Source organism: Muscardinus avellanarius (genome assembly GCF_963383645.1).
Source record: "Muscardinus avellanarius genome assembly, chromosome: 6".
In the NCBI taxonomy this organism is placed as follows: Eukaryota; Metazoa; Chordata; class Mammalia; order Rodentia; family Gliridae; genus Muscardinus; species Muscardinus avellanarius.
In genome coordinates this window covers 42,393,766-42,406,190 of record NC_137791.1, presented here as the reverse complement: position 1 = coordinate 42,406,190, position 12,425 = coordinate 42,393,766, and the positions used below count along the sequence as shown (strand labels likewise).

General features: G+C 39.3%; 1 protein-coding gene across 1 annotated transcript in view; it reads left to right on the top strand.

Moving 5' to 3' along the window:
* The window catches only part of EGF (epidermal growth factor), a gene marked incomplete at both ends in the record, with an annotated part of 99,223 nt that overhangs the window by 15,259 nt on the left and 71,539 nt on the right, over window positions 1-12,425 (top strand). The window contains 6 exons of the mRNA XM_080697171.1: window positions 2,250-2,375; window positions 4,470-4,592; window positions 6,549-6,671; window positions 7,597-7,722; window positions 9,207-9,343; window positions 12,298-12,425. The exon at window positions 12,298-12,425 is cut by the window's right edge and continues 21 nt beyond it. Of these exons, the coding sequence (XP_080553297.1) occupies window positions 2,250-2,375; window positions 4,470-4,592; window positions 6,549-6,671; window positions 7,597-7,722; window positions 9,207-9,343; window positions 12,298-12,425 (763 nt within the window). The remainder of the gene's footprint in view (window positions 1-2,249; window positions 2,376-4,469; window positions 4,593-6,548; window positions 6,672-7,596; window positions 7,723-9,206; window positions 9,344-12,297) is intronic.

The window sequence follows — 12,425 nt, the reverse complement described above, 5'->3', positions numbered from 1 at the left end:
TATCATACATTGTCTTATGATGTTGAGGTAAGTTCCTCTATTTCAATTTTTTCTAGTGTTTTTAAACACGTATGGGTGTTGGATTTGTCAAATGCTTTCTATACATCTATTTTCATGCTTTCATTGGTGCATTATAGTCTTATAGTCTCACATGACAATGTAGTTCTAGTGTAGTGACCTACATGCACGCAGCGATTGGTGAGTTTTCCCCCAGCTCTCTCCCTTCCCTATACATGGTATTGAGATTGTCATCAGTATTCTCACATATGAACAAAATATCCACAGAGGTATTTACTTCATTCATTCTTCCTCTTCCCCACCCTTCCCCAGACCACCTCCCTTATTTTACTGGGGTTTCCCCTTCATCATCTAAAAGTCCATCTTGTATCCTGATTACTCCCTACCTTCTACCTATGAGAGAAAACATATGACCCTTCTCTTTCTGCGACTGGCTAATCTCACTCAACATAATGCCCTCCAGGTTTATCCACCTCCCTGCAAGTCACATAAGTTTTGTTCTTTTTTATTGCTGAGTATAATTCCATTGTGTGTATATCCATAATTTTGTAATCTATTCATCTGTTGATAGACACCCAGGCTGGTTCCGTAATTTGGCTATTGTGAATTGTGCTGCCACAAATATAAGTATGTATGTATCACTTTCTATATCTATTGATTACAGTTTGACTCAGCCATAAAGAACAAAATTATGTCATCTGTTAGAAAGTGGAAGGAACGTGAGAACATTATGCTAAGTGAAGTCAGCCAGTTTGAGAAAGTCAAGGGCCATATGTTTTTCTCTCAAATATAGAAGCTAGACAGAAAATAGGAAACAAAAGAGACTTCAGATAAAAGAGGAGAACAGTGGGAAGGGGGATGGAGAGGACAGAGTGAAAAGAAGAGGTTAAAAAAAAGGGGCTTGAAGAGGAAAACAGGTCATATATGTTCATGTATGAAAATATCACTACCAATCTCACTAACAGGTGTGGGGAGGGAGGGGCAGTGCAGGGTGGGTCCAGGGGAAGCACACCAAGTAAGGTGTACATACATAGATGTAGCACTTTGGATCTATGCTGTATAGTTGCAATGTACCAAGAAGATATTTATATAAAGAATAAGGATAAAACTTGTTAGCTTTTTGAAACAGGATATGCATGTTACTGGGTTAGCCTTTGACCTTGATTCTGAAAAATAAAGCTATCAAGTTGGCCATTTGTTGTTCAGTATAGTTTAACCCAAGCACCCGATTGTAGTTAACTATAGCTATAACCCAAGCACTCAAATATACCTGACATAACCTAATTATAGCTAATTCAACCACACACTTGTTTCATTGGGCAAACTACTATTTACCTGGGATATTTTATAATATATGGGATGTGGCAGCAATAAACTCAGAAAATGGCCAAAGACATATGGCAATGGTGTATGTTAAGTCTGAAAGATGGTATTTATTTATTTGCTGGGGATGGAACCCAGGGGCCTTATACCTCCGGACTACACTCCCAGACCTATTTTATATTTTATTTGGAAACAGGGTCTCGCTAATTGCTGAGAGCCTCACTAAGTAGCTGAGGCTGGCTGCGGGATCCTCCTCTGTCAGCCTCCTGAAAACATAATGATTGTAAAAACGGCTGGGTATCATATAAATCTGAACTACAAATATTACAGATAAAAGATGTTACATTTGAAGCCTTTTAAAATTTTTTAAATTTCTTTTTTGTTTTGGTGGTAGCGGGGATGGAACCCTTCTACCTCCGGGCTACACTCCCAGGCCTATTTTTTATATTTTTATTTTGGAAACAGGGTCTCTTAAGCCTGCATGGCTGGCTTCGAACTTGCGCGATCCTCCTGTCTCCGCCTCCCAAGCGCCGTGATTACAAGCGTGTGCCACCAAGCCCGGCTGAAGTCTTTTATTTTTAAGCAGATTTTTTTTTTTGTTAATATGTTTTTTTTTTAAGTATAAATCAGAATGAAAAAGCCGATAAATTGTACTTAGTGTTTGCAACCTAAGAAGTGACATCTCCAGCTAATTAGGGTGCCCAATCCTGAGAGCGACTACCAGAGCGAAACGCTTAGAGAAATCACCGGCTTGGGAAAGCTGGGAATTCCAGGCTAAGGCTGTGGAGCAGCGCCAGCCCCATGGACTCCAGGGCCATTAGACTAAGAAGCATATGGAGGGCTAGCTTTGCCCTCTACCAAAACACATCACCCGCCACTCACTCCCAATAACCTCTCTTCTGTTTTAGAGCGGAAACTTTGCAAACTGAGGAAAGGAAACTGCAGGAGCAGCGTGTGTAGGCGAGACCCGAAGCCCGGCTCCTGCTCCTGTGCGGAGGGCTACGCGCTCAGCCGGGACCGGAACACCTGCGAAGGTAGAGAGCGCTCCGGACCCAGGCGCCTCCTCAGGAGGCCTGCAGACTGCAGGAAACCGCTCCAAGTTCTCTTCCTGTTTCCTCTTCCCCACGAAAGCATGCATTTCCCCGCTTCTGTTGAACCCCGGGGGCATTCTATCTCTGAGCTACACCCTCAGCCCTATTTTATATACTTTATTTGGAAAAAAGTCTCATTAAATTGTGGAGGGCCTCACTAAGTAGCTGGGGCTAGCCATGAACCTGTGATCCGCCTGTCTCAGCCTCCCAAGCATTGGGATTATGAGCATGAGTCACCACACCCCGCATTATTTATTATTTAATGTCCTGTGTTCCTAGACCCAAGCCTAGACTCCTTGGTTTTTGTAAGGACAGGATTCTGTGAGAAACACTGTGGATCCTCCGGGTTGAGTTTGTGAAAATTTCAGGATGGGCATTTGTTTAGGAGAGCAATTCTATGGCTACTCTAGAACTCTCACATCTCTTCCCATGAAGATCTAGCGGGAACCCTGGGAGACAGAGGCTCATGCTGGTTAGGTGGGGCTCCTCCCGGTCAAGATTGGAGGCCCAGTTCAGTGAACCAGGAAAAATACTGCATCCATTCTCTTGGAAGAATCTTCTGAAAAGAATCCAATGGCCACAGCGCTCATAAGAGTGAAAGTTAGTTGGGGTAACGGGCACGTGCCAGTTAATGACAGTCACCTGCTTGCATCGCACCAGTGGGCCTAAGCTTGGACACAGAGCAGTGAGTTTGCAGGCTGGTGCTTCAGCCAGAGCAAAGCTGCTAGGCTAGGGGCAGTGCCCAGGCGTGGAGGAGGGGCTCCGTTCATTCTTGAGAACAAGAAATGTCCTAAGCTGGTTAAGAACTTCCAAGAGTTCCTAATTTAAATAGCATACCATAGCCGGGCGTGGTGACGCATGCTTGTAATCTCAGCACTTGGGAGGCTGAGACAGGAGGATTGCACAGGTTCAAAACCAGCCTCAGGGTCTACATCTGAATATGTGTAAAATTATGAATATGACATGGTTAACCTGGACAACTATTGGTGGGAGGGTGAAGGGAAAACGGGGGCGGTGGGGAGAGGGCACCAAATATAGTTTAAATGTAAACTATTTATGTTCAATAAAAAATTGTTAAATAAATAAATAAATAAAATGGAATAGGAATTAAAAAATTTAAAAAAAATAAAATCTACATTATCAACTCCTTTTATCTACAATATAATCCTATAATAACTTTTTAAAGAAAAAAAAAACCAGCCTCAGTTACTTTGTGAGGCTCTCAGCAACTTAGTGAGACCCTATTTCCAAATAAAGTATAAAATAGGTCTGGGAGTATAGCCTGGAGGTAGGAAAAAAAGGCCCCTGGATGCCACCCCCAGTACCACACACACACACACACACACACACACACACACACACACACACAAAGGCTGGGCGTGGTGGTGCACGCTTGTAATCCCCGCACTTGGGAGGCTGAGACAGGAGGATCACATAGGTTCGAAGCCAGCCTCAGCTGGCTAAAGAGACCCTGTTTCCAAATAAAATATAAAATAGGTCTGGGAGTGTAGCCCGGAGGTAGAAGGCCCCTGGGTACCATACCCAGTACCACACACACACACACACACAAAAATAGTATACCATATAGTGCTACCTTTTTTATTTTTATGTGGAACTGGGGATTGAACTCAGGAGCATTCTATTTCTAGGCTCCAACCCTGTTTTATTTTTAAACAGGGTCTCATTAAGTTGCAGAGGGCTTTGTGTTGCTGTGGCTGGCCTTGAACCTACGATCTTCCTGTCTTAGCTTCCTAAGTACTAGGATTACAAGTGTCTGCTACCATGCCTGGTTATAGTGCTTCCTTTTTATCAAAGAGCAATTCTAATATGAAAGTCTGTAAAAGTACTGTATAAACTGTAACAATAGAAATGACACTCGTGATTTCTTTCTCCTTTCTGAGAATTGAAGTAAACAGTCTCCCACAGTCAATTATAGCATATACAGGTGTGACATACCCCACTTTGTGCTGACTCACAACACATAATTTATTTCCAAAAATAATCGTCTGACTGTGCTTTGCTGTGGTCATTGTCCAGACATCAATGAATGTGCCTTTTGGAATCATGGCTGTACTCTTGGGTGTGAAAATATCCCTGGATCCTATTACTGCACATGCCCTGCAGGGTTTGTTCTGCTTCCTGATGGGAAACAATGCCACGGTAAGTCACAACAACAAACATTTGTTACATTATTTTTCCTTATTTTCAGTGTGTTGAAGGCAGGCTATGGTTTGGGTTTGTGGTTTTCAGTTAACAGTATATATCAGAATTACCTTGGAGTTTAATTTTGTTTTGCTTTTTAAAACATGGATCGCTAGACTCTACTAAAGACCCATCAGATAAAAACCTCCAGGATTTTTATTACATATAATAAAATTTCTTTTATCACATAACCTTATATTTCATATAACCATATATTTCATATAACCTTACATTTCATTGTATATCTCTGAAAGGTTAAACATGTAACAAACATAGTTAAAATATATTATCATATCTAAAAATTAACTGTAATCCCCTATCATTTAATACTTTTTATGATATAATCAGAATATTATTATGATTTTTAAAAATTATCATTCATTAATAACATCAAATATCAATTTTAAAATTTCTTATAATATCTTAAAAGTTGATTTGTTTGAATGGTTATTCAACAAACTGCATGTGTGAACTTGACATATTTGTATTTTATCCTGTAGATTCTCCCTCCTCTTTTTTTCCCCCTTGCAAATATTTGTTGAATTAACTTTATTTCCTGTAGTTTCTTACTTTTTGGATCTTGCTCTTCATACCTCTGCAATGTTTCTGTCTTTTGAAAACTTGTAGCTATATCTATAGGTTTGACCAGCTAGAGCTTTTGCATTTTGGGGGAAGAATACTTGATGGGTGTGTTTATACTTCCATCCAGAGAAACAGAATGTTTCATTTCTTTTTGTCATGCTCATATTGGTCAGTGTGTTCATTCATCCATTATAAAATTCATTATAGTAGTTCTTTAGCAATCACTTACTGGATCAATTATTTCATCAAGAGTTTCAGATAGTAATATTCTACTTTTACTGTTTTAAGTATAGTGGATTGCCTTTATGAAGAGAATTTTCATTATCTATTTGCTTACTTAAGATACATTTCGGAATGTGTGCATGTTTGCCTCTACTATCTTGCACTCCATTATGATGTATGTCTAAATTACACCAATTTTAAAAAAAAGATACATTTCTGAGATCAAAATAAATGCTGGACTTCATCTCTTTATTTATAGTTAGAGGGTTGCTTCCTTGACACCTTCCAGAAGTGGCGAGTGAGTGGTTCTTCTTATTAAGTGTTATTAGGAACTCAGATGTTAAACAGTTTTGTATGTTTCAACCCACTGTACTCGTTTTCCTCACTGATGAGCACACTGCTTCCTCTTTGCCAGTGGGATCCTCTTCAAACAGATTCCTGACCCCGTAGTCTTATCACTTTCCTTGTTGCCTGGTAATACATGTTTTCCAGGCTCATCATTTACATTTCATATTCTAGACCTGGGATGAGCAATTTCTCAAGAAGTGCTGCTTGCTTTTAATGAGAAATTGCATTTAGAGGACATAATCAGCTCCTGAGTTAGTCATTGTTTCTAGGTCTTCAATGTGACAAATACACTTCTTAAGAAGAGAAAATAAAGCTGGGCATGGTGGCACATGCTTGTAATCCCAGTACTTGGGAGGCTGACACAGGAGGATTACAGGTTCACCGCCAGCCTCAGCTACTTAGTGAGGCCCTCAGCAACTTAGCGAGATCTTGTCTCCAAATGAAGAATAAAAAATAGGGGTGGGGGTGTAGCTCAGAGGTGGAATGCCCCTGGGTTCAATCCCAATACTGCAAAAATAATATGTAGAAAATAGAAGGTACATTATAAATTTACATGGTGCATTTAGGAGTACATATTCAGATATCTTTGGATAGATTTCTTATTGAGTTTACTAGTATGACTAATTATGAATGAATGTTTAAACTCATATTTATTATCTAATCCTGGTTCAGAAATGGAGGAGAATATTATTAGCAACTGATTATATAAACTTTCACAAACCTGACTTAACTGTAATCCTGACTTTGTTCTTCATTGAATAGAATTAGTTCCCTGTCCAAGCAATGCATCTGAATGCAGCCATGGCTGTCTTCTGACATCACATGGTCCCCTGTGTTTCTGTCCTGAAGGCTCAGTTCTTGGAATGGATGGAAAAACGTGTAGTGGTAAGTATATTTGCCCCTCCCATTTTTTGTTTGAAAATATACATTTTCTAAGTGACACTTAAAAATTTATCTTCTGGCCAAAGAAGAATTAATGTTCTGGGATTACACAGTGAAATTTTTATGCAGCAGATTAACATACAGCTTTAAACTGAGGTTGCTGTTGTTGTTAGGACAGCATTATCTAGTGGGGTTGAGCAGGAGCTCAGAAGTTGGACAGCTCTGAGATGACGTTATCAGTTACCAGCAGTGTAGCTTGGACTAATTGCTTGTCCTCTTTGTTTCCTCTTCTGTAGTGGTACTGACACTTGCTTCTTGGAAGGAGATGGCAAGGGAGAGTGTTTAGCCTGTTGCTTGTGCCTAATAAAGAACTCTCTACTTGAGACTTGAGCATATAGAGGTCTAGATGCAACTCAAAATTAGCAGAGGAGCTATGTGTAGCTGTTGATTATTTTAACTAAAAAAAGCAAAAGAAGAGAATACTTATTTTATGAAGTGTTGTTGTACAATTCCAGAACTAAAAACAAAGCCAATTAAGATTGTTAAAAAGCAAAAGAAGAGACTGAAAATGTGTGAGAAAAGAACCTGTATTATTCACTAGGAAGAGTTAGACCAGCCACTACTTCATCAAGACATGTTCATTCTCCAGCTACCTACCAGCACACTTGTTCTTGAACTCTGTGGTGGTACAAGAAGACAAAGCCACTAGAATGTGAAAGATTAACACCTAAGATATTGGGATATAGGAAAGCGAATATGACAATATTTTGCCCTAATTTCTTAAAAACAAACTTGGTTGCGCCAGTCTGAAAGGTTGTGGAGATAGTTCTAAAAATCAACAGATATTTTGGTCTGCCCTGATAATTGGATGCAAAATCATTGTATTTTGAATGGTGTAACATCACTACCAAGCAATTGTGTTTTGTAGGCTGTTCATCCCCTGATAATGGTGGATGTAGCCAGCTCTGCGTTCCCCTCAGCCCTGTGTCCTGGGAATGTGCGTGCTTTCCTGGCTATGACCTACAGCTGGACCAGAAAAGCTGTGTGGCTTCAGGTTGGTGCTGGGGTTCTCTGGAAGTGTGTTTCTGCAAAAAGATGAAATGAAAACAACAGTTAGAGAAATGGAAAGCTGACTTGCTCTGGGTCTTGGTAGAAAGTCTGATATTTTTTATTTTTGGAAATGAAAAATAAACCCTATACATATAAATAATATAAGAAATTATAGCATATGTTTGTAGAGAATATTTCTGGGTTAACGAGCATCTAGCAAGTGTTTGCTATAATGTCAGGCATAATATTTTTAGTAGATGAGAAAAACATGACCAGAATAGTCTTAAGACACAGTGTGTTTAAGAGCTGTCTAATAGACATTTGTTGATTGATTTGATTTTCATCTCTGCAGTGAATATGATAATTAAAATACTTTGACAAAGTCTGTCTTTTTCATGTCAGAATTTAATATGAAGTTGTATGTCTCGGTCATTTTTTTATCTTCTAATATTACATCTCTGGTGTCCTTCAATAGCCTTCAAAATCCTAGATTTATGCCAAAACTGATTTCAGCTCTCCTGATAATCTGGGATAACATACTGGTGATCCGGTACAGCTTGTCTTAGCCAGACTCCAATACTCTTAACGTCTCAGTGCCTTAGTTAGTATCACATAATCTGAGTCCTGAGAATAATCAGGGTATTATTATAAACTCAAATAATCATGCTTCTCTTTCAGAAGAGCCCAGGGCAGGGAAGGTTATTTCTTTAGACATGAATTCAGTATGTGTGAGTCAAGGCAGCAACAAGCCTAATACTTGCATCATTTAATTGTGGTTTTTGTCACTTGATGTATCTCTTTTTAAAAGTAATTTGCATTTTGCCTGGCATGGTGGCGCATGCTTGTAATCCCGTGCTTGGGAGGCGGAGACAGGAGGATCACTCAGGTTCAAAGCCAGCTGTGCTGGCTTAAGAGACCCCTGTTTCCAAATAAAAATATATAGGTCTGGGAGTGTAGCCCAGAGGTAGAAGGGTTTCCAGAAACCCCAGTACCACCAAAAAAATAAAAAATAAAAGTAATTTGCATTTTAAAAGCAAGACAACTAAACCAGCTTGGTGCCACAGCCCTATAATCCCAGTACTTGGGAGGCTGAAATAGGAAGGTTGCAGATTTGAAGCCAGCCTCAGCAATTCAGTGAGACCCTCAGTGAGTTAGTGAGACCTTGTTTCAGAATAACAAAATAAAAAGGACTGGGAGTGTAGCCTGGAGTTAGAATGCCTCTGGGTTCAATGCCCTGTACCAAAAGAAAAAAAAAAGAAAAGAAAAAAAGCAGACACCTAGATCTGAAAGAATCTAGTGATGAAGTTCTGGCAATGTGTCTCTTCATGAAACAGAATGTCTTCTTTGCTCATAGCACACTGATGAGAAATTAAGAAAACGAGCACTGCAGAAATTAAAGAAGAGGGTTAATGAAAGGGAGGAGTCAGAATGCCTTTTGGGTCCTAAGGCATGTTTTAAACACAGCCATATTTAAAATTTGTTTAACAGGACCACAGCCATTTTTGCTGTTTGCCAATTCTCAAGATATTCGACACTTACACTTTGATGGTACAGATTATGGAATCCTGCTCAGCCAGCAGATGGGAATGGTTTTTGCACTGGATCATGACCCTGTGGAAAATAAGGTACGGTTTTGTTGCCTGAACAGATGTGGATGTGCTATAAGGACAGAACAGAGTATTTTATCCTCACAGATGACCTGGGTTACTTGAAAATCCCCTGCTAATCCTAGAACAATTAGTTAAATATAGCCAGTGGAGCACTGTTAGTGAAATTTTGAGGGCGTTCATGCTATCAGAGCCCTACCCTGGCTCTGGCTGTGATGCATTCATTTTCCTGGGGATGGTTATACAGGATGCTCAGGATGTTCTTGCAGATGGGAATGGGAGACTAGGACAGGGTCATGTGCATAGGAGGAGCTCGATAAATAAGCTTTTGATTATTTGCTGGTAGAGGGAGTTGTGGTTGGGGCATACGAAGTATGAATTAGTAATTTGCATTTAACGTATGTCTTTTAGAAAGGGGATTCAGTGACCAATTAGCCGTGAAAATCTGGAAACAAATTTTATGGTTCATGTGGGAATGGCAATCTAACTCATAAGATTATTTACATAATCAGTGTTTGTGGAGTTTTTTATGCTCCTCCTCCTTCTTCATTTTTATTATTTTTATTTAGGTACTGGAGATTGAACCCAAGGGCATTCTACCACTGAGCTATATCCCCACCGCTTTTTTATATTTATTTTTTGCAACAGGATCTCACTAAGTAGTTTAGGGTCTTGCCAACTTGCTGAGATTGGCTTTGAACCTGCAATCCTCCTGTTTCAGCCTCTCAAGTACTGGGACTACAGGTGTGTGCCACCATGCCTGGGAATTTCTATATTATTAACTCAGTAAGGTGGACACTTAGTCATTCATTTCTTAGTTGTGTTCATATTAGGTAGAGATACTAGAAATGATACTATGGTAATTTTTAGATATTAATCACTGGTAATAATAAATTTATATAGTAATTAACTTCCCTTCAAGGTTATTTATGGTATACTAATTTCTAGAATTTTAAGCCTTATGCTTTTCTTTCTTTCTTTCTTTCTATTTTGAAGTAGTCTGGTAAGTAACCAAAAGAGACAGAGGGAAGCAAACTGATTCTGTGTGTTTAGTAAAGAGATTAAAGTTGATGTGGTAGTACATACTTACAATCCTGGTACTTAGGAGGCTGAGACAGAAAGATCGCAGGTTCACAGCCAGTCTCAGCAACTTGCAAGGCCCTCTGCAACTTAGTGAGACCCTGTTTCAAAATAAAGAATAAAATAGGGCTGCAGTGTAGCTTGGAGATAGAATGCCCCTGAGTTAAACCCCCAGTACCACAAAAAGGAGGAGATTAACAGCCAAATATAACTGTTTTGCAGTTAAACACTAGCAAATAATTCTTTTCTTTTTCACTGAACTAAATGGATGTGGCTTCATAGAACAATCATATGAACAGAAAAAACAACTCAAGATTCACTTGTTACCAAACTAATTTTTCCCTGTACAGTCAGTATTTTTACAGCTAGGGAAATAAGGAGACTTAGAATGAACTTTAAATCAGGTGACTTTTTTTTTTTTCTCTGAATAATGTCTTTGTTTTCTTGCTACTCAAACTGCAGTCTTAGGCCCTGTGGCATCAACATTACTTAGAACTTATTAAAACTATAGACTCAGCCAGGCGTGGTGGCGCACACTTGTAATCCCAGCATTCGGGAGGCTGAGACTAGAGGATCGCGGTTCACGGACAGCCTCAGCTACTTGGTGAGGCCCTCTGCAACTCAGTGAGACCTGGTTTCAAGATAAAGAATAAAAAATAGGGCAGGGAGTGTAGCTCAGAGGTCAAATGCCCCTGGGTTCCATCCCCAGACCCGCAAAAATAAATAAATAAATAAATAAATAAATAAATAAATAAATAATAAAGTAAAAAAACAAAAAATCTACAGACTCCCAAGCATTGCCTCTGGTTGTTGAGTTAGAATCTGCATTTTAACAAGTTTTAGGTGATTCATACAAACAGAGTTTGAGGAGCACAGCTCTCAGGGAGGGCTTTGCCATATTAGAAGTACCCATTTCATAAATCTAGGAAGAACAACTCATTATTTGATGAGTTAACCTTTTGTGAATATTCTCATCATTGATTGTAGTTTTATATAAATATATACACTCACAATTAAAATACTACACATGCTATCATTGAATTGCTAGCTGGCCCATAGCACTTTTTAAAATGCTTATGAAATTCTTTTGTCTGTTTGATAACCCATATGTATACTAGACTGAAAAAATAAAACCTTTGCACCTGCAAAGTTGGACAAGATGAATGAACGACAATGAAATCATACAAGTTTAGAGATGGAAGAAACTTCAGCAAATATCTAGTCTAACTTCTTCATTTTCATAGTCGGGGAAATTGAGGTTAAGTGATTTGCCCAAAGCAGTCAAATAAACAATAAAGCTGGGAGACAGAATGTAACCCATGATTCTTGACTTGCCACAGGGCAGGGCTGTGGACTGAGTACTCGAAGATACATTTGGCCTTCATTAAGTTACAACTCATTGCTCCCTTTCAGGTTGTGGAAGCCACCAGAGTTCAAGTACAAAGGCTACTCCATTGACCAATAAACAAAGATGAACATGTTATGTATCATGAAACTTAATGAACCTGATACCATTTTTTTTTTTTTTTTTTTTTTTTTTGGTGAGATACTGAGGATTGGACCCAGGGTCATTCTACCTCTGGGCTGCACTCCCACCCCTATTTTTATTCTTTATTTGAAACAGGGTCTCACTAAGTTTTGGAGGGCCTCATTAACCGGCTGACTGCAAACCTGTGATCCTCCTGTCTCAGCCTCCCAAGTATTGGGATTACAAGCGTGTGTCACCAGGCCTGGCCCATTATCCTCATTCTATCAGTGACAAAACTGAGGCGCTGAGACACTGAGTGCCTTGCTTATGCTTACTTGATGTGAAGATTTACTAATCCCTTTTGTATATATTCTATATTATTTTTGTTTGAAACAGTCAGAAACATGTGTGCTTTCTGTTGTAGATCTATTTCGCCCACACAGCTCTGAAGTGGATAGAGAGAGCTAATATGGATGGTTCCCAGCGAGAAAGGCTCGTTGAGGAAGGAGTAGATATGCCAGAAGGTCTTGCTGTGGACTGGATTGGCCGTAG